The 14,881-nt window shown below is 37.2% G+C and overlaps 1 protein-coding gene across 3 annotated transcripts in view; it reads left to right on the top strand.

Annotated features, from left to right (window-relative positions):
* dnai3 (dynein axonemal intermediate chain 3) overlaps positions 1-13,703 on the top strand; it is a 30,385-nt gene extending 16,682 nt beyond the window's left edge. For 2 of the 3 annotated variants that reach the window (XM_028444839.1, XM_028444840.1), the window contains exons 17-23: positions 9,256-9,410; positions 10,008-10,068; positions 10,890-11,020; positions 11,227-11,434; positions 12,356-12,447; positions 12,690-12,806; positions 13,392-13,703. In XM_028444839.1, coding sequence (XP_028300640.1) covers positions 9,256-9,410; positions 10,008-10,068; positions 10,890-11,020; positions 11,227-11,434; positions 12,356-12,447; positions 12,690-12,806; positions 13,392-13,514 — 887 coding nt within the window. In that variant the 3' untranslated portion in view covers positions 13,515-13,703. The remainder of the gene's footprint in view (positions 1-9,255; positions 9,411-10,007; positions 10,069-10,889; positions 11,021-11,226; positions 11,435-12,355; positions 12,448-12,689; positions 12,807-13,391) is intronic. The other variant, XM_028444841.1, reaches the window with a different exon arrangement.
* The last annotated feature ends 1,178 nt before the right edge of the window (positions 13,704-14,881 follow it).

Here is a 14,881-nt window from a genome sequence, read left to right as displayed (position 1 = left end):
AGAGTTTGGATGACTCGTGTTTGCAGATGTATTAATAATTTGCAAATCCAATGTGATTTTGCCTTTCTGTCCTCTAGATGGGCTGTGTGTTTCCAAGCTTCCCCTACAGCAGTTTGAGTTGTGTTTCCTCATTTTCAAAGGGAAAGATGAATGGGATTAGAAACTTTAACATGATACACTATTTCCTCTCTGATAGTTATCATAGATCTATGAACATTAGATCATTTTCGGAAAGGTAGGGAGAATTAAAGTTTGATGGTCTAACGCAACGATCCATGGAGAAAAGTTAATATAAGTCCTCAAATGCTTCCTTTCTCTTCCTCCCTGTGTCCCCTTGCTCTACTTTGGTTTCATGACATTTTATTCCCTGATACTTCCAATACAAAGCTGTTCTAGTGGCACGGTGTTGTCCTCACTGACTGTCAGCTCTTTGTAATATAGTGCTTGGGCTCCTTAGGGCCAGAGGATGATCAAGTTTGTAAAGAAGAGACCTGTCTTTGTCCTTCTAATAACACAGCTTTGGTGTTTGGTAGCTGTAAAATTAATTAACAAATAATCTGCTGCAGTTTCAGCTTTCCTTGGCATGGTGTGTACAAACTCCAGTGAAATGGAAGCCTGATGATTCTTTGTGATAAATCTCCTCAGATATTTGAATATTGTATTGTTTTATTTTTAATGCCATACTGCATTTTCATCCCAGTTTAAGTGTGTACATCAAATTTGCACTAGTTTTTAGAGTCTTGTGGTAGCCTTATCTCAGAAAAAAAAAAAAAAATCTAAAGTTTGTCCATTTTCATGCCTTACTATAGCCTTACCTCTGATTTAAGGTGTTTTTCACTTTTTCAAATGTTTCATGTTTTACTGCATTTTCATCCCAGTTTAAGTGTGTACATCATATTTGCACTAGTTTTTAGACTCTAATGATAGCCTTATCTAAAAAAAATGAATAAAAATCTTAAGTTTTTACATTTTTATGCCTTACTATATGCCTTACTATAGTCTTACCTCCAATTTGGGGTGTTTGTCACTTTTTCAAATTTTTCACGTTTTTCTACCATTTTAACTGTGTGCACCATGTATGCACAAGTTTTTAGGGTTTTGTGATAGCCTTAATAAAAAAAAAATATCTATTGTTTTACCTCTGATTATGGGTGTTTTTCACTTTTTAAAATTTTTCATGTCTTCCTACATTTTTATCCCAGTTTAAGTGTGTACATCATATTTGCACTAGTTTTTAGAGTCTTGTGGTAGCCTTATCTCTGAAAAAAAAATTCCAAAGTTTTTCCATTTTTATGCCTTACCTCTGATTTAAGATGTTTTTCATTTTTTTCTAACTTTCCACTTTTTTTCTCATTTTTAATGCGATACTGAATTTTTATCCCAGTTTAAGTGTGTACATCATATTTGCACTAGTTTTTATGGTGTTATAATAAACATATCTCAAAAAAAAAAAAAAAAAAAATTCCGAAGTTTTTTAATTTTTATGCCTTACTATATATAGCCTTACCTCTGATTTAAGGTTTTTTTCACTTTTTCAAATGTTTCATGTCTTAATGCGTTTTTATACCAGTTTAAGTGTGTACATCATATTTGCACTAGTTTTTAGACTTTTATGATAGCCTTATTTCAGAAAAAAAATCCATAATTTGCTAATATTTATCATACAAATAATGTTTCATGTTTGTCATTTATTTCTTCTTCTAACTTCTCATCCTTATGTTTTTGGTAACTGGAGGATTTGAACACTGCTCATCTGTGGACATTGACCCAATGGTACATGTTACCACAGACTTATCCTCTACACCATTTGTTATCTACATATTGAGAATAGTGCTCGTAGCATATTTGACTTTTACGTAATTTGAGTTTAAAAATGTTACAGATTTACTGTTTTGACAAATGTACTTTTTAATGACAAACTTTGAACTCCTGATGAATAGACAGAGCTTTATGTATTACACTAAAGCTCTTCTTACTGAGAACACTTCTCATGGTGTTGCGTGGGGTCATGACATTCTCCCCTAAATCTTTTCTCTTTGAGCAGGTACCTCATCAAGAGCACCTGCTTGATTGGCTGCAGGAGGGAGTCTGCAGGTTATTTAAGGCCTGCACTTCATTCTGTTAGAGGAGCTGGGACAGACTGGAGATGATGCAGGGCTGGGCACATGCTTCATTTTGTTGTATTTATTTAGTTTATTTTAGCTTGGCCTGGGAGTGACCGGTAGTCAATGTTTTCATTTATATATGTAGCTTAATCCCAGTTTTCTAATTTAGGGAGGGGGAGCAGCTTCAACGGCCCTTTAGGGGTTGGCCTGCCTCCCCCTGCATATTGTTGGTTTCAGCTGGAGCTTCCAGGCCCTTTTAGTTTTTCACTTTTGGTGAGTTTTGATTTAATTAATTAAAAACACTTCAATGAATCTTTGTGTGATGTCCTCAATTATGTTCTGGTCTTCTTATTTCAAGCCATTTGTTCTTTTTGTACTTTCCTTGAGGAGACCATAACATAATGGGGGCTTGTCCAAAAATAAATTGATAATATATATTAAAATTGTAGATTATTTTTTCTTTCCTGAATTGGAAATGAATTGGACATTTTTTGGTGTGCACAGTAGAGTTTTGGGGTTTAGACTTATTGTGTCCACCTCAATTGATTTTTTTTTTTTTTTTTTTTTTTTTTTTTGATAGGCTACTTGTGAAACTGTATTCAAAATTAATGGAGCAGTATAGAGTAATTTAACTTGAATGTAGTTTTCAAGTTGGTTATTTCTATTGGTAAGCTTAAATTTGTGTACACCCCTATTTAGGACATCACTTTGAGCAGTTATTTTTGCATTTGCTCTTCAGTCTCTCATCAGTTAGTTTTACATACGAGCATTTTGTAGCTTTCAGCCTAAATTGCTTTTGCAATTTATTTTTTTGCACTCTTGTCGCTTTGCGATGAATTGCCCGTGCAACCACTTTCTGCCTTATACAATTTGATAGCAGAATTAATTGCGCTAACTTGTTTTGCAGTTTGCGATTAAAGTTTAAGGTAGGTGGTTAAATTCTTGTAAAAATGGAATTTAATCTAGAAGATTTTGTTAAGCAGCCTACCCTTGAGGTTATTAATAAATGCACGAAGGATAACCTGATTAATATTGCTGATTGGTACCATATTAAAGTCTCAAATATAAAAGCAAAGAAGAGAATAAAACTCGAGTTGTGGGCTGAATGGTTTGAAAAGGGTGTGTTGCCTGACCCTTGTGTGGCCATGTCACCAGTTCAATCAGATGGTTCTGATTCTAATATTAAGAAGTTAGAGTTGGAGCTGGAGTTGTGCCGCATAGAGTTACAAGACAAGGCAGATGAAAGAGCAGCCAGACTTAAAGACCAAGAGTTAAAAGCTAATATCCAAATAAAACAGTTAGAAGAGGAGACTAAACGGGAAATACGTTTGAAAGAACTAGAGCTTAAACAAGATACTTTTAATGGCGGTCGTGAAGATTCCGGTTTTGCTATTAATAAATGCAATAAATGGTGAAGTTTTATCTGTTTTTGGCATACCTAGGGTAGCTCAGTCTGACCAGGGTACTAACTTTGTCACGCGTGTTTTCCCAAGCAATGAAACAGCTTAACATTAGACATCTGTGCTCAAGCGCGTATCACCCAGAAAGTCAGGGGGCAATTGAACGTTTTCATAGAACTTTAGTCTATGTTGCGCACTTACTGCCTCGCGTTTGAAAAGGACTGGGATGAAGGTGTCCATCTCCTCCTCTTTGCTGTTCGTGAGGTAGTACAGGAATCCCTCGGCTTTAGTCCTGCTGAACTGGTGTTTGCACACACGGTCAGAGGGCCCCTAAAGCTTGTGCAAGAGAAGTGGCTAGGTGATAGCAAGCCTCAAAATTTGCTTGACTGTGTCTAAGTTCCATTTCAAACTTCACCGTGCTTGTGAACTAGCTAAAGAGAACATGACTGTTGCACAGAAGAAAATGAAGTCATGGTTTGATAAAGATGCCAAAAGCAGGAGTTTTTCTCCTGGTGAGAAAGTACTGGTTTTGCTGCCCATTCTTGGCTCTGCTTTGCAGGCACGTTACAGTGGACCATATTTGGTTAAAAAGAAGGTTGGTGATCGAGATTACATCATTGACACCCCTGACCGACGACGACGGAGTAGGCTCTGTCATATTAACATGTTAAAACCTTATTTTGACAGAGACTCCCCATTCGTTACCAATTCTTCTGAGAGCACAGAGAGCAGTGTAACATTGGAGTTGTCTAGTGGGAGTGGTGATCTGAACAAGGTAACTCTGACACTTTCGAACACCACTGACATCTCTCCTGAATCTCAGGATGATGACGACGACGTGGTTGGCATCTCCCCTGATGTTGCTCATGGGCGACTTAAAAACTCCGAAGTGCTTGATAATCTTGACGGTTACCTTCTAAATTTGGTTCAATCCCAGCGGGAGGATGTTATCAATTTGATTGGCTCTAATACAGCGCTCTTTTCAGACGTGCCTACCAGAACACATTTGTTGCAACATGATATTGATGTTGGTGATTCCCCACCGATAAAACAGCATGCTTATCGTGTTAACCCTGAAAAACGGCTTCGTCTCCAAAAACAGGTGAATTACATGCTTGAAAACTGCATAGCTGTACCTAGCACAAGTGCTTGGAGTTCACCTTGTCTCTTAGCTGCCAAGTGCGATGGCTCAGATCGGTTTTGTACTGATTATCGACGAGTAAATGGAGTCACTAAACCGGACTGTTAGCCTTTGCCCAGAGTGGATGACTGTGTGGACAAAGTTGGCTGTGCCAAGTATGTCACTAAACTTGATCTGCTAAAAGGCTACTGGCAGGTACCGTTAACACCGAGGGCCCAAGTAATATCTGCCTTTGTGACCCCTGACTCTTTTCTTGAGTACACTGTAATGCCATTTGGAGTCAGAAATGCGCCGGCTACATTTCAGCGTTTGGTCAATATGATTTTGTTAGGTTTATTGGGCTGCGACGCTTAACTGGATGATATCGTCATTTATTCAACCACATGGGACGAACACATTCAGCAACTCCGAGCAGTGTTTGGCCGGTTGAGTGAGGCTAATCTCACGTTAAACCTTGCCAAATGCGAGTTTGGGCAGGCTATAATTGTATACCTTGGCAAAGTTGTGGGTCGAGGTCAAGTTAAGCCTGTGCACGCTAAAGTGGAAGCAGTCCTTTTGTTTCCTCAGCCTTCCACTCGCCGTGGCTTAATGCGATTTTTGGGAATGGCAGGTTATTACCGGAGTTTTTGTAGGAACTTTTCTGCTGTCGCAGCCCCCCCTAACTGACCTGTTGAGCCCAAATGTGCCCTACAAATGGTCTCCGAGCTGTCAACACTCTTTTGATAGTATTAAAGCATTGTTGACGAATGCACCAGTGCTCGCTGCACCGGTATTTAAGCGGCCGTTTAAGCTTTCTGTGGATGCGAGTGATGTAGGGGCGGGTGCTGCCCTGATGCAGGATGGGGATGATGGGATTGAGCACCCAGTCTCATATTACTCGAAGAAACTCAATCGGCACCAACTGGCTTATTCGACAGTGGAGAAGGAGGCGTTGGCGCTTGTTCTGGCCCTTAAGCATTTTGAGGTTTATGTGAGTTCCTCTAGTAAACCAACCATCGTGTATACTGACCACAATCCCCTTGTTTTCCTGCGGCAGATGCGGAACACAAACCGCAGGTTGATGAGGTGGTCCATATTTTTGCAGGGGGTCAATCTGGAGGTCAGGCATATCCGTGGCAGGGATAATGTCCTGGCTGACACATTGTCACGCTGTTTGTCAGACGGGTGAACAGCCTCACGTGGCGCTCCCGGTATTCACCATCTTGGGGTGGGGGTGTTGCGTGGGGTCATGACATTCTCCCCTAAATCTTTTCTCTTTGAGCAGGTACCTCATCAAGAGCACCTGCTTGATTGGCTGCAGGAGGGAGTCTGCAGGTTATTTAAGGCCTGCACTTCATTCTGTGAGGGGAGCTGGGACAGACTGGAGAGGATGCAGGGCTGGGCACATGCTTCATTTTGTTGTATTTATTTAGTTTATTATTTTAGCTTGGCCTGGGAGTGACCGGTAGTCAATGTTTTCATTTATATATGTAGTTTAATCCCAGTTTTCTAATTTAGGGAGGGGGAGCAGCTTCAACGGCCCTTTAGGGGTTGGCCTGCCTCCCCCTGCATATTGTTGGTTTCAGCTGGAGCTTCCAGGCCCTTTTAGTTTTTCACTTTTGGTGAGTTTTCATTTAATTAATTAAAAACACTTAAATTAATCTTTGTGTGATGTCCTCAATTATGTTCTGGTCTTCTTATTTCAAGCCATTTGTTCTTTTTGTACTTTCCTTGAGGAGACCATAACAATGGTGTATTTGACTTTTACTTTTAGGGTATTTGAGTTGAAAAATGTTACCAATAGTGAGTATTGAACCCATACTTTGTTAGTTAGAGGAGCAGTTATCACAGGGTGAGCTAAACTCTGCTGTATGCAAACATATTTAATGTGTTTGGCATACTTGCACTAGTTTTTAGGGTCTTGTGGTAGCATTATCTCAGATTAAAAAAAAAAAAATTCCGAAGTTTTTCAATTTTTATGCCTTACTATAGCCTTACCTCTGATTTAAGGTGTTTTTTCACTTCAAAAGTTTCATGTCTTAGTCCGTTTTTATCCCAGTTTAAGTGCGTACATCATATTTGCACTAGTTTTTAGGGTTTTGTAATAAACATATCTCAAAAAAATAAATAAAAAAATTCAGAAGTTTATGCCTTACTACTGTATATATAGCCTTACCTCTGATTTAAGGTGTTTTTCACTTCAAATGTTTCATGTCTTAGTCCGTTTTTATCCCAATATAAGTGTGTACATCATATTTGCACTAGTTTTTAGACTTATATGATAGCCTTATTTCAGAAAAAAATCTATAGTATTTATCATACAAACAATGTGTGGTGTTTGTCATTTATTTCTTCTTCTAACTTCTCGTCCTTATGTTTTTGGTAACTGGAGGATTTGAACACTGCTCATCTGTGGACATTGACCCAATGCTACATGTTACCACAGACTTATCCTCTACACCATTTGTTATCTACATATTGAGAATAGTGCTCGTAGTATATTTGACTTTTACGTCATTTGAGTTTAAAAATGTTACAGATTTACTGTTTTGACAAATGTACTTTTTAATGACAAACTTTGAACTCCTGATGAATAGACAGAGCTTTATGTATTACACTAAAACTCTTCTTACTGAGAAGACTTCTCATGGCGTATTTGACTTTTACTTTTAGGGTATTTGAGTTGAAAAATGTTACCAATAGTGAGTATTGAACCACTTTGTTATAGAGGAGCAGTTATCACAGGGTGAGCTGAACTCTGCTGTATACAAACTTTGAAGTTTTTCCATTTTTATGCCTTACTATAGCCTTACCTCTGATTTAAGGTGTTTTTCACTTTTTCAAAAATGTCATATCTTAATACGTTTTTATACCAGTTTAAATGTGTACATAATATTTGCACTAGTTTTTAGGGTCTTGTGGTAGCCTTATCTCAGAAAAAAAAATCCAAAGTTTTTCCGTTTTTATGTCTTACTATAGCCTTCCCTCTGATTTAAGGTTTTTGTCACTTTTTCAAATGTTTCATGTCTTAATGCGTTTTTATCCCGGTTTAAGTGTGTAAGTCATATTAGCACTTCTTTTTAGAGTCTTGTAATAACCATATCTCAAAAAAAAAAAAAAAAAAATCCAAATGTTTTCAATTTTCATGCCTTCCTATAGCCATACCTCTGATTTAAGGTGTTTTTCATTTTTGTTCTAACTTTCCACTTTTTTCTCATTTTTAATGCTATACTGAATTTTCATCCCAGTTTAAATGTGTACATCATATTTGCACTAGTTTTTAGAGTCTTGTGGTAGCCTTATCTCAGAAAAGAAAAAAAAAAAATTCAGAAGTTTATGCTTTACTATATATAGCCTTACCTCTGATTAAAGGTGTTTTTCACTTCAAAAGTTTCATGTCTTAGTCTGTTTTTATCCCAATATAAGTGTGTACATCATATTTGCACTCATTTTTAGGGCCTTGTGGTAGCCTTATCTCAGAAAAAAAAATTCCAAAGATTTTCCATTTTCATGCCTCACCTCTGATTTAAGGTGTTTTTCACTTTTTCAAATATTTCATGTCTTAATGCGTTTTTATAGTAGTTTAAGTGTGTACATCATATTTGCACTAGTTTTTAGACTTTTATGATAGCCTTATTTCAGAAAAAAAATCCATAATTTGCCAATATTTATCATACAAACAATGTGTGGTGTTTGTCATTTATTTCTTCTTCTAACTTCTCGTCCTTATGTTTTTGGTAACTGGAGGATTTGAACACTGCTCATCTGTGGACATTGACCCAATGCTACATGTTACCACAGACTTATCCTCTACACCATTTGTTATCTACATATTGAGAATAGTGCTCGTAGCATATTTGACTTTTACGTCATTTGAGTTTAAAAATGTTACAGATTTACTGTTTTGACAAATGTACTTTTTAATGACAAACTTTGAACTCCTGATGAAGAGACAGAGCTTTATGTATTACACTAAAGCTCTTCTTACTGAGAACACTTCTCATGGCATATTTTACTTTTACTTTTAGGGTATTTGAGTTGAAAAATGTTACCAATAGTGATTATTGAACCCATACTTCGTTAGTTAGAGGAGTAGTTATCACAGGGTGAGCTAAACTCTGCTGTATGCAAACATATTTAATGTGTTTGGCATACTTGCACTGGTTTTAAGGTTCCTTCAATAGCCTTATCTCAGAAAAAAAATGTTTTCAATTTTTATGCCTTATTATAGCCTTACCTCTGATTATGGGTGTTTTTACTCATTTTTCATGCATTACTGCATTTTCATTCCAGTTTAAGTTTGTACATTTTATTTGTACTATTTTTTTAGGGTCTTGTGATAGCTTTATATCAGAAAAAAAAATTCAAAAGTTCTTTCCATTTTTATGCCTTTGTAACCTCTGATTATGGGTGCTTGTCATTTTTTTTTTTTTTTTACAATTTTTCATGCCTCACTACGACTACAAAGTTTTTCCATTTCTATGCATTACTATACTCTTAGTAGCCCATTTTACCTCTTTTCTTTATTAAATCATAAATGGAACTAATGGTTCGTTATGTTTTTTTTTTTGCTCTTGCTACAATTGTATTTAAAATATTTCAAGTGATTGTATAACTATATATTGCAAAGTTTTGGTCCCAACAGAGGACCATGCTCCAGGTCAAGCACCAAATGAAAACAATAGTGTGGAGGTGATCTCAGACTACAGCCAGCTCAGAGCTCCCTCAGCAAGAACGCACAGAGCTCTGGAAGATCTCAATACCAAGCTCTTCATTGGAACAGAGGTGATCATTTACCAAGCTTTGCAACAAATACATGAGGCCACAGATCAATAGAATTGGATTTTTCATTATAGCTCTGTATCTTTATTAATACGAGTGTCCTGATGTGATATTGATATGGGATATTGGTCCGATATCAGCAAACATATATATTGTACATTGGATTTTATTGGCCTGCATACATTTTTTTCCTTCTTTTTTTTAAAATTGGATTCATTCATATTATTTTTCAGGGTGTTCAAATGTATTTATTTTTAAATTGTAGAATATTCTTATGTTTACGGTTGAAATGTCAGTAACCCATTGGTTATTAATAAATGGATCAGTTTCTCTGACTATTGTTCACTCTTTAAATAATATTACGTGATCAAACCTTTTTTTAACATTACACACTACAAAACAACTAATGATGTGTATGTATGATTTATGCTGGTATCGGATCAATGGTGCAATTACGGAAGGCTGCGATATCGGTATCATAAATCTGTATCAGGACACTTCTCTATTTCTTGTTTTTTTTTTTTTTTTTTTTCTAAAAATAAAGTTGTTTGTTTGTTGTGGATCTCCTCATGTTTCACATTGTTTAACCCCAACCCTAAGGATGGTGAGATCGTCTACACTGACTGGAAAATGGTGAAAGACGACTCTGGACGATTGCACAGTGAGTGTCTTGCTGAGATCAAACCTCGAAAATTATTTTCAACAAATCTTAAGAATCCTGATGTCAGAGCACACGTCAAACAGCTTAAATATTACTTCAGTAAATAAGGCTGTGCCTCACTTTTACTACAAATTCAGCACAACTCGCACAAAGGGCCTGTACTACAAAGCTGGATAAGTATATCCTGGATATCTCTCTGTTAGCAGGTTGCATCTAACCAAACATTCTCTGTCACAGAGCAGCTGTACTACGAAGCAGGATATCAGCATGTTCACTTAAGCCAGGTGATTTCAGTCTGGCTATGTGCGCGTTCTCGTGAAATGGGTGGATATTGCAGCATCAGACCAACTTACGTTCCAACTGAGGAATAATTCTTTAAAAATATGAAGAATTAAAATCCATAATTCAGACCAAAAACAACACTGTTGCTGCAAAAAAAGCAGGAAGAAATGAATGAATGCAGGCAGGAAGCAGTGTGAGATTTATCCATATTCTTTATTTCCTGAATGCAGCTGTCAGATCTGGAACAATCAGGATCTGTTAACAATGGCATTTTCCAAGAGAACTGACAGTCAGGAGACAAGACTTTAGAACTCGCTCATATCCTAGCCAGAACACAACCTACTCCTGACCAGGTTAGCTGTTAAGCCTTAGTTACCATGGTGATTTAGCCAGGTAAAATGTTAGCCAGCGTCGTAGTACAGGACACACTGAATAAATCCCGGAAGTTAGCACCATAAGAGGAAATCAGCTTCATAGTACAGGCCCAAAGTGTTCATTGGAAAGTATTTACTGAAAACCTTATTTATTTTCTTGCACAGGTAGCAAGCCTCTATTTTGTATCAACGTCCATCACTGGTTGGTGAACACCATACAGCGATCGCCCTTCTTCAAAGATATTATTTTGACCACGGGAGGTCGGCACTTTGCCATCTGGAGGGAAGGATTGATGGTAACATCTGTCTCACACACACACACATGCATGCACGCAACATTTATACACACACACACACTGTTTCCTGTAAAGATTTCTTGATTCAAACTTGAAAAACGTTTCCACTGCTGAATTTATTCCATAATTATGAGAGTGGTTTGACGTTAGTCTTCAGATTCATGTTCAGGTGAGAGAACTGTCTGAGCCTCCATGTGTCCATTCAGGATGGACCCATCATCATGTCGCCCAGTTCTGAGCTGGAGTGCACAGTAGGATGCTGGTCACTGTCCAGGCCAGCCGTGTTCTTCATTGGAAAGGAGGACGGTAGCATTGAGGTGTGGAACCTGCTGGAAAACACCACCGAGCCAGTGAGAGTCAATGCTCATGTGACCAATGACAGGATTACATGCATCAAACCCTGGACGGGATCTTGTGAGTTCTTCACCTTTGTTTTGCAAAACATGAACAAAATGACTCCAAAAATACTACAAAAATACACAAGATGATGAGAAAAATGTACAAAACAACAAAAAACAGAAACAACAACAAAAACACACAAAATGACTCTAAAACCACTCAAAACGACAACAAAAATGCACATATCGAGAGAGAAAATGAGCATCGCGTTAGTTCAGGCAGACACAGAAGTCAAGCTAGTGCAGCCCCTTCATCTGTCAGTAGCTGTTAACAACTGACAGCATCCAACCCCTGATTCAGTTAATCATCCAGCTGATCACGTTCCATGTTTCCCATTGGTTCACTGCATTGAAATCCAGGCAACATGCCTACTTCCGCACGCTTTGTACACAACCCACCCCCACCTCAGCTCCTCCTCTTCTGTCTAAATAAACAGTCTTCTGTTGGGATCTAACGTCTGTGCTTCTGTTCCAGGGGGTCCTGCTGACCGCTCTCTCTGCTTATGCCTCTCCATGTAGCTATTTTTCCTGTAAATTGTATGTTTTTTGGAGTCATATCATATTTATGTTGTCATTTTGCATTTTATTTTGTTTCTTTTTCTAGTATTTTTCTGTGTTTTTGGAGTATTTTCAGTGTTTTTCTTGGCTTTTACTGTATTTTTCTGCAATGTTGTAATTCTTTGTATTTTGAATGTATTCTCACTTTGTTTTGTGTAGTTTCCTGTCATTTTGTACATTTTGTGCCCATGTCTGTGACACAAAGTCTGCATTTTCAACTGGAAACCTCTAAATAACCTGTTTTTGTTGACTTTCATCCCACCAAAACACAAGCCTGTGTTTTTCTCAGTTTTTCCCACAGCCTTGGTGATAAGAATGTTTTTTGCCCTTGAAAGATAAGTTGTTTTTTTTTTTCTCTTCTACTGTTTTGTTGTTTTAGCCAAGCAGCACTTTCTGTCCGTGACCGACAACCTTGGACTGCTTCGTGTTTTCGAAATACCAAAGTCCCTCCACACTCCCTCCAGGAAAGAGGTCAAATAACCTATTTTTTACTCACAACTCTAATTAATCATCTATTTACAATGTATTTCTGCAGAAGAAGAGAAAGAAAAAAAAAAATTCAAGGTTGTATTTTATATAAAACAATAGCTTGATTCTTCTGTTGTTTCCTCTGTTACACAAGAGCTAAAATGTAATTCCATCACTAGCGATTACAAATGCTGACACTGCATTCCCACACTGTGGCTGCAAACACACATTTGTTTTGTATGAAGATATCGAAGGTGGAGAAATGCTTTGAGCTGGAGAAACAGAGGCTGCTGGATTGTCTGAAGAAGAAGGAATGTTGGGCGAAGGAGAAAAAGGAGATGGAAGATCGTCACATGACAAAGGTTTGGATACAGTGGCATTAATGCATAAAATTACTCTATAGTTCTTCAATTTATATGTGCTTAACACATTTCAGTTGTTGTTTTAGTTGGTAAAACAATACACAATGAAATAATTTTGTTATTCTATCTTATTTATCTTAGAATCTAGACCAGGCTGTTTATTAATAGCCATTTGTCCTCATCTTTATTTCATTCAATGCTTTTTGATTCTGCACACAGGACATAGTGTATCTATAGGGCTGCAGTAAAAACATATTTTAGAAATCAGTTATTTTATAAAATAATTTTAACGATTCATTGGATAACAGAAATTGTACATTCTGTAGTTTCTTCCTTCTTAATCTTATTTTTTTTTTTTCATTTCATTTATTTCTTTATCTAACAGGGACATTGTGCAATTGTCAATTGCACCAGAATTAGCAAATAGCTAATTTACATCTGCAGTCCCTGACAATGTAAACAACAAAATACAAAGTAGATTCAAAAAATCCACTTGAGCTCTTTTTTCCCCCCACCATTGTATTTAACATCAGAGTATCCTGTGAAAAGCTACTATTTGTTGATATAACAGTGTTTTATCTGCAGGAGCCAGACAAGCCGATGAAATTCCTAGAGAACAAAGAGGAAGCAGACATGAAGGAATACAGCGATCACCTGATGTTGGAGGAAAATGTCCTAAAACGTTTGGGGTCTGCGGTCAGAGCCTGACTGCCCAATAAATAGATAATATCACTCAAATGTTATCTCATTCTGAGCAAATGTATGTTCTTTATTTTATCCTTTCTTCCTTATCTTAGTTATTTAAATCACAGCCAGATGGTACAACTGCGTCATTATTAAATTAAAGCGTTCTCCTCTTTTATGTTCTTTATTTGAATTCTGTAGGAGTTATTGTTGCATTAAACCTGACTAAAATATTTTAATCTCTGGGTAAACTGAGTTTTAGGTTCATGCTTCATGACTATATATATATAATATATATTTCTTACCAGATAAAGACATAGTGTAGGCCACCTCATATCATAGATAGGGAATGCATCATATCATTGAGAGGGAACGTTGGAAAGCTAGTAGTTTATATAGTCATTCGCAATTTCACTATACTGGCCGTGTGTACATAGACTTGTTTCGTCGTTCAGGGGTGTCAAACTCATTTTAATTGAGGGGCCAAATACGCAGTTTGTTCTCAAGAGGGACATATTTTATGCGGGAAAACGAGTACCGGTAATTTCGACATTATTGTGCCCTATTTTGCACTTGTACGTAAACATAAAATGCAACATTATATGTAAGAAACTGATGATATCCAAGCAATAAGTGATGGATATCAGTCCCAACAGGGTCTTCACTTTACATTTCCTAGATTTGTGACCAATTTCTTTTTTAGGTAAATGTTGTGTAATCATTTGAGGAAAATGGAAAGATTTTGTAAGAATTTTGAGGTTTTTTTCTTAACATTTTAACATAAAAAATGACTGTAATCATGAGATATAAGCGGCAGGAAACCATGAACCCCTGCAGATATTGTTGATTTTCATTTACACAATGATTCATCATTTCTCTGTCACTTTTACTTTCTCCTGCGGGCCAAATTGGATGCTCCAAAGGGCCGTATTTGGCCCCTGGGCCTTGCGTTTGACATTCCTGTATAAAGTTACAGCACTTTGAAGTTTTTAAGTGCGAAAAATGAGAACATTTTGACATGCTGTTTTTTGCCCACTACATGGCCACTTATACTAAGCTAGCTTCGGGATGCTAAGTGCTAGCAAGATGATTCATATATCATTCAATCGGATCTATTCAGGCCGATATTTGGACACCAATGAGTCACAAAGACCTGCTTCCTGGTTTTTTCTTCCCTGTAATCTATAACTCACATCCTAACCCTCGGTCGAAGTGACTTCTCAATACATTTCTGGTGATTTCACAGAATAAAAGTTACGGTAAACAAATGGGGGATGTTTATTTTGGGGGTTACACGGAAATATCACGGTAAATACCGGGAACAAACTAGAAGAAAAATGGAATTCAAGCAAATCTCTGTCCTCCTTGTCTGGTGAACAAATCCATTTACA

Source organism: Gouania willdenowi, chromosome 4 (assembly GCF_900634775.1).
Source record: "Gouania willdenowi chromosome 4, fGouWil2.1, whole genome shotgun sequence".
Taxonomy (NCBI): Eukaryota; Metazoa; Chordata; class Actinopteri; order Blenniiformes; family Gobiesocidae; genus Gouania; species Gouania willdenowi.
The sequence above is the reverse complement of the archived record's forward strand: the minus strand, read 5'-3'. Positions and strand labels throughout refer to the sequence as shown.